We start from the raw sequence: 16,226 nt of genomic DNA, 5'->3' as shown, positions 1-16,226 counted from the left end.
AGGCACTTGGTCGAAGCATTAAACAAAACTTTAATCAACTGTTTTTCAACATGGAGATCTAGTTGTGTCCTTCACTAGTTCCTGTTAAAGAATGTCCTGAGCAAGCTGGGCCCATGCCCGAGTATTTATACTCTCCCTGGACAGCGCCACCAGCAGGCCGCCCAGTATTATTTCATAGGTCATTTCCACATGAATGACAAGATTCATGTCAAAAGTTACTATTGAATCTGCTTCCACTGCCCTTTCAGGCAGCGCATTCTAGATCACAACAATTCGCTGCGTAAAAGAATTCTCCTCTTCTCCCCCTCTGGTTCTTTTTCCAATTACTTCCTTTGTCAACTTGTTATCCTTCTTACCATTTTAATAGATCTACTGTAATTTAAGAAGATTAGTGCTATAGAGATTACCTCCTCTGTAAACCTTGCCTTTTATTAGTACAAAGTATTACCAAGTATTATAAAATATTTACAGCACAGAAACAGGCCATTCGGCCCAACAAGTCCACGCTGGTGTTTATACTCCACACGAGCCTCCTCCAACCCCTCTTAATCTAACCCCATCAACATATCCTTCTATTCCTTTCTCCCTCATGCGTTCATCTAGCTTCCCCTTGAATGCATCTATACTATTCGCCTCAGCTGCTCCTTGTCATTAATCTTATCGTTCATGAAGAAATGACTCATGAAATAACACTAGGCGGCCAGCTGGTGGCGCCGTCCAAGGAGTATAAATACTCGGGCGTGGGCCCAGCTTGCCCAGGATGTTTTTGTAACCAGGAACTAGTGATGTAACTAGAATCTCATGGTTGTGAAACAGTTGATTAAAGCCTTGTTTTATACTCAACCAAGTGCTTAGTGACTTTTCTTACGTCACTCCTTGTGGCAGCGAGTTCCACATTCTAACCACTCTCTGGGTAAAGAAATTTCTCCTGAATTCTCTATTGGATTTATTAGTGACTATCTTATATTTGTGGCTACTAGTTCTGGTCTCGCCTCTAAGTCTACCCTATCAAACCCTTTCATAATCTTGAAGACCTCAATCAGATCACCCAGCAATCTTCTCTTTTCTAGAGAAAAAAGAGCCCCAGCCTGTTCAAATGTTCCTGATAGTTCTAACCTCTCAGTTCTGGTATCATTCTCGTGAATCTTTTTTTTTTTGCACCTTCCCCAGTGCCTCTGTATCCTTTTTATAATACGGAGACCAGAACGGTGCACAACCATTGCTCACCTTTCTGCACGACTTTCTCCAGAATGTTCATGTAGTTTTTCTGGGCGATCCCACTGAGGGATGTGAGCTGGGATTTTGCAATCAGCTCCAGCAACTGCAAGTAGAAAATGAAGCGGTGTCACAACAAAAGCCATTCCTCCGGTTACTCAGCTGTTCCAAATGTGACAGCTTAGGCCATGGCAGCTGTTTACATACAGCTCACCCATCAAGAGCTTTGTGTGCGGAAGGATATCAACGTTGCTAGGAAACAGGTAAAGGAGTGGTGCGGGGCGGGTGGGGGTGTGTGGCAGCGGTTAAGTGAAGTTTAATATTATGAATTATGGGTGCTTCTGAACTGTACAACATTAATCAACTTTTCCCCTAAAATTAATTCATACCACTTCTTAATTAGTACTGAACGACTGGAAAATTGAGCAAATCCAAGGTTCAAAATACTTGGAATAATACTTGAAGGATAGAGACTATAGAAAACGGGAGTTTCATAGTAACAGCCACGGACAGGTAGGGTCTCGGGCAGCCGAGCACAACAGGTGGTGTCAGATCAGCCGCCCTTTGTGTCACCTCCCAAGACGACTCTCTACCCCACTATCTCCAATAGGTCAGCACTCTGTTCCCGAGTGGTGTGGAGCAAGTGTCGCAAAATTGTCTGTTGCACAAATTAATATTCTGGACCTCCGTGAACGGAGGAGGAGCAGAAATGAAAGAAAGACCAGCCGTCGTTCTGTTCACTCATTTACATCGCTCCTCGTGTCGCTCAAGTACAGAGCATCACTGATGACAAAAGTTTTATGGTCGAGACTGCCTTTTGACCCTTTCCTTTGAAGAGTGCTCAATACTAAGCAGCCTGTATGGGGGAAGTGGGGTAAATCTGTCCGGTGGTGTGGCGGCAAAGGACTGTTAGTCTCAGGACTGCTCATATCCAGGGCAGGCAGAGTCCACTCTTCTGTTTCTTTATCTTGAATCGCAATTCCAAGACATTTATGAATGACACAGCAGATCTGAGCACAGAAATCCAGGCCGACGCTCCCAGTGCAGTGCTGAGGGAGTGCTGCGCTGTCGGAGGTGCCATCTTTCGGATGAGACTTTAAACCGAGGCCCCGCCTGCTCTCTCAGGTGAACGCAAGAGATCCCGCGGCCACTATTTCGAAGCAGAGCAGGGGAGTTCTCCCCGGTGTCCTGGCCAATATTTATCCTTCAACCAACATCACTAAAAAAACAGATTATCTGGCCATTATCACATTGCTGTTTGTGGGAGCTTGCTGTGCGCAATTGGCCGCTGTGTTTCCTACATTACAACAGTGACTAGACTTCAAAATGTACTTCATTGGCTGTAAAGCGCTTTGTGACGTCCTGCGGTTAAAAGGCGCTGTAGAAATGGAAGTTCTTTAGAATCAAAATATAACCCCTTCACCCTAAAGAGCTTGACTGCTCTTTCACAATCAGAACAGATCTGGAAATAAGTGAACTATCAATTCACCGTCTGACCCGGACTGGCATCTGCTGACGAGCAGGAGTTAATGAGTCACAAGATGCAGCCTGGAGATGGGTGGGTGGGGTGGGGTGGGGTGGGAGCGGAACATTGACAGGAATTCAAAACAGTGCCAGTTCCATCAGCACCTATCAACCCACACCGCCAACACACTGGGATACTGTATCAGCTGCTGGCCTGCCTGTTCAGCGTGATGACTTGACTTGTGATTGATAGCCAGGACTGCTGCTGCTGTTGCTGCAGAAGTGCCCTGCTATGACTCAGGGTAATGGATCCCTACTTCAACTGTATGGTGACCAGCGCAAACAGATCAGTTTCAAGGGTTTGTGTTGCAAAATGCCAAGAGATACATAAAATTTTACCCTTAGAGACAAGCACCTTCCTTTGCATGAGGCAGCCTGCCTTCCCAAAATGACTCAGTGTTTACCATGGGATTACTGGCTGTTGGTCAACAGTGAAGAGGACCTTTTATATAGAATTACATAGGATGTACAGCCCAGAAACAGGCCATTCGGCCCCACTGCTCCATGCCGGTGTTTCTGCTCCACACCAGCCTCCTCCCACCCCTCTTCATCTAACCCCATCAACATAACCTTCTATTCTTTTCTCCTTCGTGTATGTACAGGAAACTCTCTTTTAACCGGCACCTAAATATCCAGAAATCTCTCTCAACCGGCAAAATTCAGGAGTAGGTTCAGGTAAGTTTTACTGTATATTAGTGGCCGTGTAACCGGGGTTCCTGCGCCTGTGGCCGTGCAACAGGGACTCCTGGATCTGTGGCCGTGTAACCGGGACTCCTGCACAAGTGCCGTGTAACCGGGGCTCCTGCACCTGTGGCCGTGTACGGGGCTCTTGTACCTTGGTAAGTATACCTCTCTGTAATCCGGACTTTTTGGATCAACCGGCACCACGCCGGTCCCGTCGGTGTCGGATAAAAAAGAGTTTCCTGTATCCGGTTTCCCATTAAATGCATCTCTGCTATTCGCCTCAACCACTCCCCCTGTGGTAGCGAATTCCATATTCTCACCACTCTCTGGATAAAGTTTCTCCTGAATTCCCTGCTGGATTTATTGGTGACTATCTTATATTTATGGCCCCCAGTGCTGGTCTCCCCCACAAGTGGAAATATCTCCTCTACGTCTCCCCTGTCAAATCCTTTCATAATTTTCAAGACCTCTATCTGGTCACCCTCCTAGAGTAAAGAGCCCCAGCCTGTTCAGCCTTTCTTGATAAGTATATCAGTTTGAATTAGCTATGAATCAGCAAACGCATTAAAGAAATCCGAATCACTCTAATTAGGATTCATAAAGGAATGTGACGCACGCACCTATTGTGTGCCACTGGACAAATACAATTTATGACGCTGCCTTGTTTTACACTTGACAAGCAGATTCGATTTCAGATCAGTACAATTTCCATGTTACTGCATCAGATGGAATTACTAGCCCTAGAGCCTGAACAATCAAGGATTCATTGTAATCCTGAGAGGTCCTTGCGATGGTTTAAAATTGCAAATGAATAATAAACGAGGTGGAAATAATCTGATCAAAGCAGAGCGACCAGCTGAAACTTTGTTAAGAGAACTGTAAGGGCCACCTACCCGCACTACATAGTTAAATCTTCTGGCATCGAGTATTGCGCTGGAGAAGTCTAAACGGTTGAAAGCTTCACCCAAGGTGCAATAACCATGACGCTGGGAGAGAAGGAACAGACTGTTAATATTGTTGGTAGAGATCTGATTAATACAGGATCTTTGAATACGCTGCAGTTTATTATTGTGATATAACCCAGCATTACTTACCTCCTTTGTGCTTCCTTTGTGAACAGAGATCCAAGTGTCTTGGTGAAAATCTGAGTGTAAAGATAAAAATAGTAGCCATTATTTGTTAAACTGCAATAATAGTCTGAGCAAAACTCAAAAGTTCCACTTGTTGTTAAAGGAATACATGAATATTTGTTCCCAATAACTGTTAATTGCTGCAGTGCTACTTTATATGTATCAGCCATGGCTCAGTTGGTAAGTTGGTATCACCCTCGCCTCTGAGTCAGAAGGTCGTGGGTTCAAATCCCCCACCAGAGACTTGAGCACAAAATCTAGGCTGACACTCCCAGTGCAGTACCGAGGGAGTGCTGCACTGTCGGAGGTGCCGTCTTTCGGATGAGATATTAAACCGAGGCCCCGTCTGCTCTCTCAGGTGGATGTAAAAGATCCCACGGCACTATTTCGAAGAAGAGCAGGGAAGATATCCCCAGTGTCCTAGGGCTAATATATATCCCTTCAATCAACAGAACAAAAACAGATGATCTGGTCATTATCACATTGCTGTTTGTGGGAGCTTGCTGTGTGCAAATTGGCTGCTGCGTTTCCTACATTACAGCAGTGACTACACTTCAAAAGTACTTCATTGGCTGTAAAACACTTTGGGATGTCCTGAGGTTGTGAAAGGCGCTATATAAATGAAAGTATATCTATTTATCATCATCTACTAGCCCCAACTGACTCATTTGAATCTGTCTAATTTTGATTAACACTTATTGTTTGTGATTGTCAACATTCATCTTCCCATTCCTTTCACTCCAGCCCTAAAAAACAAATATCTGAATCAAATGTTTTAGCAATAGAAGGCTGTGCATGGTTGGTAAGTGAATCAGCTTGAGATTCCACAGTCAGACTAAACCCGGCAGAAAAAAAACCCAAACAAACTTTAAGAGAAAACTTGCCCTTAAAAAAAGCACCTTCATCTCTTTCACTGTCTAAATCTGGAGAATTTAGGATTTAAGAGAAAGATGCAGTGAAACTGGTACTTGTAAAGACCTCAACCCAAAACCCCTTCAGATTGTAGACTGTCAGTGCATTAAAAGATCTACAAGGATAATACCAGAAGTGAGGGGGTTATACCGAGCAGGAAAGACCGAACAGGCTGGGGCTCTTTTCTCTAGAAAGGAGAAGGCTGAGGGGTGACCTGATCGAGGTCTTTAAGATTATGAAAAGGTTTGATAGGGTAGACATAGAGAAGATGTTTCCACTTGTGGAGGAGACCAAAACTAGGGACCACAAATATAAGATAGTCACTAATAAATCCAGTAGGGAATTAAGGAGAAACTTCTTTGCCCAGAGTGGTGAGAATGTGGAACAAGGAGTGGTTGAGGCGAATAGCATAGATGCATTTAAGGGGAAGCTAGATAAATGCATGAGGGGAAAGGAATAGAAGTTTATGTTGATGGAGTGCGATGAAGAGGGGTGGGAGGATGCTCGTGTGGAGCATAAACACCGGTACCAACCAGTTGGTCCGAAGGGCCTGTTTCTGTGCTGTAAATTCTACGTAATTGTATGCACGGCCTGGATATTAAAAACATCACGGCCAGGAATGTCCTCGGAATATCCTAGGCTGTAACTAGGCCGCAAGTGCGGGGGAAACCCCGTTTGCACACGTAACCCACGTTTCCACCGCATTTCCGGTTAAGTTACGGTGGTGGAGCGGGAGCAGCTAGAGGAAATTCCAGGCCTATGACCCACCAGGCGGTCGCAGGCCTGATAAACCAAACTCTTAATCCCCCTGACAGCAAGCTGTTTAACTTCTCCTTCCCCCACCAGCGAACATGACTGCAGCAATCTTATCTTAAAATGGCAAAGACACAACAACATCGACGTAATCCCATCAGGCTAATCTCTCGGGAGATGCAAGACATTTTTAGATAAGGTCAACAGAATCAGAACTGCTTGTCCGGGACAGCTCCATATCCATCCCTAGTGTCCATCTACTGGGAGGTAAAGAAAACTTGAACTGTACATATTTCACATGACAATTCCACAGTGAAAATATCAAAGAAAGAACTTGCATTTATATAGCGCCTTTCACGACCTCAGGATGTCCCAAAGCGCTTTACAGCCAATTGTGTACTTTTGAAGTATCGTCACTGTTGTAATGTAGGAAACGCGGCAGCCAATTTGCACACAGCAAGGTCCCACAAACAGCAGTGTGACAATAACCAGATAATCTGTTTTGGTGATGTTCATTGAAGGATAATGATTGGCCAGGACACCGGGGACACTCCGCTGCTCTTCTCTGAAATAGTGCCGTGGGATCTTTTACGTCCGCCCGAGGGGGCAGACGGGGCCTCGGTTTAACGTCTCATCTGCACCTCCGACAGTGCAGCACTCCCTCAGCACTGCACTGGGAGTATCAGCCCAGACTGTGCTCAAGTCTCTGGAGTGGGACTTGAACCCACGACCTTCTGCCTCAGAGCCTCCCGCCCGAATCAGATGGAGGCCTATTGGAATATGTAAATCGGATGGTCCTCCCCCATCTGTAGGACCCCGCTGCAGATTTGGTGTTCCACTGGGCACTGAAATGCCAAACCAGCGGTCCTGATAGAGAGCGCTGCAGGTCACGCCAAATATGGGGAATTAAAAGGCTTGTGGCACTGAATGTTGTGGGGTCAGGAGGAGCAATTAAGCAAAAAGGACTGAAACAACAGAGGGAAGCTACAGTGGCTCGGCTGCTGTTCGCAGTAACTTGAGGTGATGTCTCAATGGACAACACTGGATAGTTATCTGGTCATTATCACGTTGCTGTTTGTGGGAGCTTGCTGTGGGCAAATTAGCTGCCGCGTTTCCTACATTACAACAGTGACTACACTTCAAAAAGTACTTCATTGGCTGTAAAGTGCTTTGGGACATCTTGAGGTGCTGTATAAATGCGAGTTCTTTCTTCTTTCAACAGGAATGTTTAACAAAAAATCCTAAAATGAACCGATCGAGATCTATTAATGTGCTCAACACCTCTCTCATGGAGCAGGGGTGTTGTAGTCAACTTCTTCACTACACCATTGCCATTATATATATTAGATAAATCGATGGGCCAAATGCTGCATTATTATTATTCTACGTATATTGTGGGATGCTGCATGGGAGGAATATTTCGCCGTAAGAAAATTATACCACGTGCTCAAAGGACAAGTTTGGAGGATAAATAGTTATGTCTTAAAGAGTTCGCTAATTTTAAACACTTTAAAGTCTACTCAAAGAGAGACTGAAACTCACATTGGATTTTTGTGTTGTTGTTCAGCAGATCCTTCTTCCTCTTCTTAGTCATCATGTCGTAACCAACGCTGTTCAAAAAGTTCTCCTTATTGAACTCCCCTTCATCGCAGAAACTGCGTAAAGACAGAAATCAAACACACACTGTAATATAAAACAGGAACACCTCAATGCAAAATATGACTCATTAACCTGGAGGAAATGGTTTGCTTTTGACCGCTACAGGGAAGCGGAAACCCATCAACCTTTCTCATTAATAACAACAGAAAATGCTGGAAAAACTCAGCAGGCCAGGCAACATCCGTGGAGAGAAAATAGAGTCAACGTTTCGAGTCAAACTCTTTGTCAAGACCAGTCTTGACAAAGAGTTAGACTCGAAACGTTAACTCTGTTTCTCTCTCCACGGATGTTGCCTGGCCTGCTGAGTTTTTCCAGCATTTTCTGTTGTTATTTCGGATTTCCAGCATCCGCAGTATTTTGCTAACCTTTCTCATTGTTCTGTGGGGGAAAGATGGTGCACAACAACAAGAGAAACACAGCCTGGTTGCTACAGTTCCGAGCATGAATGCAGAAGAAGTTTGATCGCAATGGCTTGCAGGGAATGGGAGATTCCTTATTCGTCACCTCAAGAATTTCTCAAGTTTCTTATGTTCCAAGATGCACAATTACATCGAATGACATCGAATTTAAAGCATAAAAATAGGCCATTTGGCTTAACCTAGGGGTTGCCAACTCCTCCAGGACACTGCTGTGACCAAACCCAGGAGAAAAATCATAGGGGGTGACGTAAGAAAACTACTAGGCACTTGGCCTGAGTATTAAACAAGGCTTTAATCAACTGTTTTTCAACATGGGGATCTAGTTGTGTCCTTCACTAGTTCCTGTAAAAGAATGTCCTGAGCAAGCTGGGCCCATGCCCGAGTATTTATACTCTCCCTGGACAGCGCCACCAGCAGGCCGCCCAGTGTCATTTCATAAGTCATTTCCACATGAATGACAAGGTTCATGTCAGGGGGGTATTAAAATTAAAAAAAAAAAAATTTCCCCATTTTCTTTGAACATTTATATTTATTAGCTGTAAAAAAATATTGGAGGTGGGAAAAAAAAGGGCTGTTTGACGGACACTCAAGAATCATCCAATCAGTTAGTGAGGAGTCTTATTGCATTCCAATAAGCCGTGGGAAGGCGGGGCGTTGCAAGAATGGACGTGTCGGGCGACCAATGGCGGGAGAGTGGGGGCGGGGCAGTTGGAGTCAGGAGATCATGCGATGAAGCCTCCAGGATTACATCCAACCAGAGTTGGCAACCCTAACCCAACCCTATGCTAGTGTTTATACTCCACAGGGGCCTCCTTCCACTCTAGTAGCAATAATGGACTTTGTTCCACCTAATGTAAACACTTTTCTGGTTGAACTAGTTTAACTGCTAATGTTTGCAGCTCAATAGTTGTAAAAGGCGTTAAATGTCATCTCTTTGGCACTTTGGCATCTGCTTGTTTTCTAACCACCCCCATTTCAGTGTTAAGTTTCTATATGGTGGATTTTCTTTTGCTGTTGTCTCACCGCCCACATTTCCAAAACCTCTTGTGTGCTGATGAAGTGACTTTTGTTCCGACAAGCCTTGGCTTGTACCAGTTAAGCGCGTTGTTACGTTAGAAGTCAACAAACGAATACGAGGTGTTGAGGTTTCACGCTGGCGCACGTTCTAGATTGGAACAAGTTGTTCTGCAAAAATGACGGAAGTTTGCAGGGGGAGGAGGAGGCTCTGTAATCATGCAAAACACATGAGGGAGAATGTAAGAGGAAGTTATGCTGATAGAGTGAGATGAAGTAAGGTGGGAGGAGGCTCGTGTGGAGCATAAACACCAGCAGAGACCAGTTGGGCCAAAGGGTGTAAATTCTAATTAATTCTATGTAAAAACAGAACCAGTTTCGTCTCTTCAAAACATCTGTCACTCCACCTGAAAGAAAAATTACACGGCCACTGTCGTTTGAATAATCTTTAGTACTTTTTTCTTTAAAAGGTTAATATTTAACGCGGGGAGGAGGAAGGGGGAAAGTGCAAGATTCTGAACAGGCATAACAACCTTTAGCCGCAAGTTACCATTCAATAGGGGAAGTTGGTTCTGAGCTACGTGCAAGTTATTTATAGCATTGCTCTGTGGCTTGTCAGACGGTCCCATGTCTGTAGAATGAGCTCAATAGGATTTGAAAAACAAACACCATCCTGCAGAACAGAGAATGCAATAGAACTGCACACGCAACATTAGCAGGTCCTCCTGGCTCCAACGAGCTCTTTCCATCCTATTCTTATCCAGAGAAACTAACTGGAGGCCGCTGGCAAAAACATTTGAAAGATGTTACCCTGCACAGCCCGTAAGCTGGCTCCCTGGCAGCCAGCCACGGTCGATGAAAAGCAATGGAGTCTGTCGTGCAGCAGTCTTGAGGGAGGGAGGGAGAGGGGGGAGGGAAACAAACTGAAAGAAAATGACCGCTTTCACAGAGTGATTCGCTGGCATATCAGTCAATCTGAAATGTCACTCATCATAAAAACTGTTGTAATTCCCTCACCTTATGAACAGGAGGCCATTCAGCCCCTCGAGCCTGTTCCGCCATTCAGTTGGATCATGGCTGATCTGTATCTTAACTCCATCTACCTGCCTTGGTTCCGTAACCCTTAATACCCCCGCCTAACAAAAATCTATCAATCTCAGTTTTGAAGTTTTCAATTGACCCCCAGCCTTGGCAGCTTTTTGGGGGCAGAGAGTTCCAGATTTCCACACCCCTTTGTGTGAAGAAGTGCTTCCTGACATCACCCCCGAACGGCCTGGCTCTAATTTTACGGTTATGCCCCCTTGTTCTGGACTCCCCCCACCAGAGGAAATAGTTTCTCTCTATCTACTCTATCAACTCCCTTTAATCACCACGATTAGATCACCCCTTAATCTTGGAAACTTGAGGGAATTCAAGCCTAGTTAGGTCACCTTACCTCATGACCTAACAATTCCTGCTGTCTTTAGAAGACTGCACTTTGTTACGGATTAAGGAGAGGGCAAAGTACCGATGGTGAAGTGCTCACGCTAAGTACAGGTTGGGGGGCGGGTGGGGCAGAAAGAGGAGATGAGATTTAGTAACAGTATAATACCAGGTTACTTGTTTGCCAATTTTCTTCCTTCCTTTCTGCTGAAAGTTGACTCCTCGCTGGAGTATGGTTGCACAGGTGCCAGCTGTCTTTTTTAAATTCATTCTTGGGATGTGGGTGTCGCTGGCAAGGCCAGCATTCATTGCCCAGCCCTAGCTCAATGTTCCCTCTAATTTTGTTTGGCCCTTTAAGGGGCTGCGCGGGCCATTCAGAATACCGCGCATGCGTGGTTTTTGTATTGAAAAGCCGGCAAGCTGGCTGCGCAGGTTCCTTGGAATGCTGTGTGGCCACGCAGCTTACAGGGAACATTGTCCTAGTTGCCCTTGAGCCGCCTTCTTGGACCGCTGCAGTCCGTGTGGTGAAGGTACTCCCACAGTGCTGTTGGGGAGTGAGTTCCAGGACTTTGACCCAGCGACGATGAAGGAACGGCCGATATATGTCCAGGTCAGGATGGTGTGTGACTTGAAGGGGAAATTGGGAGGTGGTGGTGTTCCCATGCGCCTGCTGCCCTTGTCTTTCTAGGTGGTGGAGGTTGCGGGTTTGGGAGGTGCTGTCGAAGAAGCCTTGGCGAGTTGTTGCAGCGCCTCCTGTAGATGGTACACACCGCAGCCACAGCATGTTGGTGCCTGCTGCCACTACATCTTCAGTCGTGTGATTTTTGCCGGTGAGTAATTAGTGAGTTGTATCAGTGATCACGAGCAGACTAGTCAACTGGGGGCACAGCAACCCAAGCCTGATCCTGCCCTTACCCGATATCCACAAACACACCTCTGGCAAGTATCATTGGATAGCTATCGAGAGCAAGAACCCCCGGCTGATTGCACCTCCCCACCCCTCCCTAGCCAAGGGATGCTGAGGTCAACTGCAGTGCCTCTACTACTGCTGAGATCAGATGGCCCAGGACTGAACTTGGGATCTTCTTAGTCTTAGTAGCTCAGCTACCCACTGAATAAACTCACCGAAAAACTCCAAGGCTCTTTCCGACAAGCACAGGAACAAGAGGAGGCCATTCAGCCCCTCGAGCCTGTTCCGCCATTCAATTAGATCATGGCTGATCTGTATCTTAACTCCATCTACCCGCCTTGGTTCTGTAACCCTTAATACCCTTATCCAACAAAAATATCAATCTCAGATTTGAAATTTTCAATTGACCCCCGGCCTCAACAGCTTTTTGGGGGTGAGAGATCCAGATTTCCACTTCCCTTTGTGTGCAGAAGTGCTTCCTGACATCACCCCTGAACGGCCTGGCTCTAATTTTAAGGTTATTCCCCTTTGTTCTGGACTTCCCCCCCCCCCCCCAAGCATGTTTAAATTTGCAGTATCCTTTCCCCAGTATGCAATGCCTCAAAATAAAACAGGTTAGCTTCGCAGGTTTATGATATATTTGCCCCAAACAATTTTGGAAATAAGTAATCATCTTGAGAAAATATTTTCATTTGTTTTGACCCGATGCTCCGGGTGCTCCGGTTTCCTCCCACACTCCAAAGATGTGCGGGTTAGGTTGATTGGCTATGATAAATTGACCCTTAGTGTTAGGGGGATTAAATACGTGGGGTTACAGGGATAGGGTGGGATATGTGTTGGTGTAGGGGTTACGGGGATCGGGTGGGATATGTGTCGGTGCAGGCTCGATGGGCCGAAATGGCCTCTATCTGCAGTGGGGTTTCTGTGATTCTGTGATGCAGTATCCACAGAGTGCACAGGTCATAGAGTTTTACAGCACAGAAAGAGGCCCTTCGGCCCATCGTGTCTGCGCCGTCCATCAATCCCTGTCCAGTCTAATCCCATTTTCCAGCATTTTGGTCCATAGCCTTGTATGCAATGGCATTTCAAGTGCTCATCCAAATGCTTCTTGAATGTTGTGAGGGTTCCTGCCTCTACCACCCTTTCAGGCAGAGAGTTCCAGATTCCAACCACCCTCTGGGTGAAAAAGTTCCTCCTCAAATCCCCTCTAAATCTCCTGCCCCTTACCCTGAATCTATGCCCCCTTGTTATTGACCCCCCTACTAAGGGGAAAAGTTCCTCTTTATCTACCCTATCTATGCCCCTCATCATTTTGTACACCTCAATCAGGTCCCCCCTCAGCCTTCTTTGCTCCAATGAAAACAACCCCAGCCTGTTTAGCCCCCCCATTCCTGTAGTCCTTGTTAATCACTGAGGCAGGAAAAAGAATGGACACCCGCACATTCTGTAAACAGTGCCTGTATCTGAAGATTTTTATCATAACAAATATAACATTTTATAATTCAGAAATGTTTGGAAAAGTCATAAAAGTGGTCCTGTTTCAAATGTAGCAACAATAATAACTTGCATTTATATAGCGCCAATAACGTAGTAAAATGTCCCATGGCGCTTCGCAGGAGCGATTATCAGACAAAATTTGACACCGAGCCACATAAGGAGATATTAGGAACAGGTGACCAAAAGCTTGGTCAAAGAGGAAGGTTTTAAGGAGCGTCTTAAAGGAGAGAGAGGTAGAGAGGCGGAGAGGTTTAGCGAGGGAATTCCAGAGGTTAGGGCCTTGGCAGCTGAAGTTACGGCCGCCAATGGTGGAGCGATGAAAATCGGGGATGGGCAAGAGGCTGGGATTGTAGGAACGCGGAGATCTCGGAGGGCTGTAGGAGATTACAGAGCTAGGGAGTTTTATAAACTCATCTAAATGAACCTTAAAGGGCATCACATGGAGATAAACTGTATTGAGACAATTTGACATCATGCTTTTGCTCCTTTGTGTGGCTTACTGGGTAAATGCACCGCCAGCTGTGGTTCCACACTCCTCCGAGATCTCTGCGCTCCTCCAATTCTGGTCTTTTGCCCATCCCCGATTTCCATCGCTCCGCCCTAGGCTCTGGGTAGTCCTCTCCACCTCTGTACTTCCCTCTCCTCCTATAAGACATTCCTTAAAACTTACCTCTTTGACCAATCATCTGCCCTAGTATCTCCTTATGTGGCTCGGTGTCAAATTTTGTCTGATAATTGCTCCTGCGAAGCACCTTGGGATGTTTTACTATGTTAAAGGTGCTACATAAATATAAGTTGTTGTTGTTGAGCTATGCAAATTAAGAAGATCCCAGGCCTAATCTTTGGTCCCTGTCCAATCACTACCCCGTGACTACTGCTGGAATGAGAACGTGTCTGGACATGGATCGGGCTTGACTGAAATGCCACCCACACTGAGAAACCTGCTGACACTCACCATCTGGGCTCACCCACGAAGAACGGCCAACGGCTCCTGTTTGACAGCCCCCCTTTCCTCTTCACCAAGAACCTCGCTCCGCCACTAATCCAACTTTCTCCCATAAACCTGGAATGGCGGAAAAGATACATTCTCTGCGACTAACACGACTATTCCGACAGCTCATCAACGTGGTCTTCCAGAGATGGCAGGAACTGTTAGGCCACAAGGCAAGTTGAGGGAAGACAACAGTTTGCGTGACGTAAGCCAAGAGGTGCTTGGTTGGATCTGGACAATATAATAAAGCTACTATACAATAGAGTGTGGTAAACAGAAAGTACACTTCCATTTATCAAGACGTTAAGAATGCTTCCTAGCCAACTTAAACAAGAGTGAATTTAAGATGCAGTATAATTATTTATTTTAAACCCAGAAACTCCACGTAAATAAATGGAAAAGGCTCTGAGTTTTAACAGGAAAGGCAATTTTAAAAGTTTTCCACCGTTAGATGTATTACCGTTTGGTCTTTAAAAGTATCCAGATTTACTATATGTACAGATAAGTAATGCTGTCAGTGGGATCTGTTTAGCTTCACTCAGCTGCCCAGCTGAACGTTTACATGAGTGACGCTCTGGGCGTCCTTTCATATCCAAATCACAATCTCCTAAACGCACAACAGAAATCTGGATTTTAAACGTCATCTCTCCAGTGTGAATAAAGACTTTATTCCCATCTGTTGGGACATTCTATCAGTCCCCTTGAGGAGACACTATGTACAGTCACAATTTCACATAAGAATGTGTACTTTGTTGAATCCGGGATTACAAGACCCAGCTTTCAAAAATAGAGACATTGTTTATTATTTTTCATCACAAGATTGCAGACTCTGGGTGTTTACTTTGAGATGCAATTATTGTTCAATTTGCAATTTTGACGTGTTCAATTTCATGTCCCTTACTAAAGATGCAACTTAATGATATTATTTCGCCCGATTTCCTTCCGCTGGCTCTTACACGTTCTCCTCAAAACTACTTCCTCTGTTTTTTTTAGTATTTTAGATCTTTTTCTTTCTCAGAGCAACTCCCAACCTGTTCCTTCTCCGCCAACCGTGGGATTAATTTAGCATAAAAATTCAATTAAAAGAATAAATCTAGCCCCGATCACATCATTAATGCAGAACTACATGTAAGTCGCATACAAGGATTCACAAACAAGTTAAGGGAGTTCTTGCTGATCGCTAGAAGTTTTCTAAACTGCGCACACAGCGGCAACTGACCTATTCAACGGCGATACATTGTTATTTGTCTCATCGTTGGATCGTTTCCAGCCGTTGTCAGTTTTGATCCAGCTCTGCCCGGGCGATCTCCAGTCCTGACCCAAAAACGGCATCTTCAAGAAAGGAGAAACTTAGTCTTCCTGTTGTAAAAGGCTGTCGCTTTTTGACAGAACTTTTCTCCCCGGTACGGATTGCTGTGGAGAGGAGGAGGAGTGTTTAATTTTAAAAGTTGCGAGATTGCTCTTGTGCTAAAATTGCATCCTTTTATGCAGGTCTGAGTTTTTTAAAAATGAGAAGATTTTGCTCTTCCCCCGATCCTCCTTGTTCTCTTGTTTGGATTCTTCTCGTTGTCTTGGCTGGAGGTTTTTTGTTGTTTGGTGCAGTGTGTGGTTTGGTTCACTCTTCCACTGGTTGGTTTTTTTGGGGCTCCAATGTTGCTGCAGGCTCCTATTTATCCCCTGCGCGGTCCGAAGCCTCTTTGTTGCCGGAAGTGAGCCCGGAGCGCGTGGCCCCGCCCCCTCTCTCCCCGGGGCTGCACAGTGCGATCCCAAGTCAGGCAGCCTGTTCACGTGGCACATTGTTTTTCTGCGGGCTGCTGGAACAGCGTGACCCCGGTGCCGCTTGCACAACAAGGGGAGGGGAGAGAGGGTTAGCAACATTTTGCACCGTTCAGCTCTCGCAGCTGCGATGTGCTGTGACATTATGCGAGTGGCTGAGTTTTACTTGTTTTTTTTTAAACCCAGGACTTCTTGTGCTTGCGATTCATAGATCAGCGTGTGCATTCGACTCGCAAACAGTCGAAGCCGCATCTAAATTTACAGGAGTTTTTTTTTTAATGATGCAAAGTATAATCTGCGCAAGAAGTTTTAAGAGTGTA

At 45.4% G+C, this 16,226-nt stretch overlaps 1 protein-coding gene across 2 annotated transcripts in view; it reads right to left on the bottom strand.

The window, feature by feature from the left end:
* fbxo32 (F-box protein 32) overlaps nt 1-15,943 on the bottom strand; it is a 31,346-nt gene extending 15,403 nt beyond the window's left edge. Inside the window, exons 1-5 of one of the 2 annotated variants that reach the window (XM_085993667.1) lie at nt 15,350-15,943; nt 7,761-7,873; nt 4,518-4,567; nt 4,317-4,409; nt 1,228-1,321 (exon numbers count right to left, since the gene is read on the bottom strand). In XM_085993667.1, the coding sequence (XP_085849793.1) occupies nt 1,228-1,321; nt 4,317-4,409; nt 4,518-4,567; nt 7,761-7,873; nt 15,350-15,462 (463 nt within the window). In that variant the 5' untranslated portion in view covers nt 15,463-15,943. Of the gene's footprint in view, nt 1-1,227; nt 1,322-4,316; nt 4,410-4,517; nt 4,568-7,760; nt 7,874-14,094; nt 15,328-15,349 lie in introns of those variants that run through there. The other variant, XM_085993666.1, reaches the window with a different exon arrangement.
* Nucleotides 15,944-16,226: the final 283 nt, after the last annotated feature.

This window comes from Somniosus microcephalus, chromosome 7 (genome assembly GCF_052327205.1).
Source record: "Somniosus microcephalus isolate GS21.2 chromosome 7, FLI_Smic_1.0, whole genome shotgun sequence".
Classification (NCBI taxonomy): Eukaryota; Metazoa; Chordata; class Chondrichthyes; order Squaliformes; family Somniosidae; genus Somniosus; species Somniosus microcephalus.
Note: the sequence above shows the minus strand (reverse complement) of the source record. Positions and strands in the feature narration are given on the sequence as shown.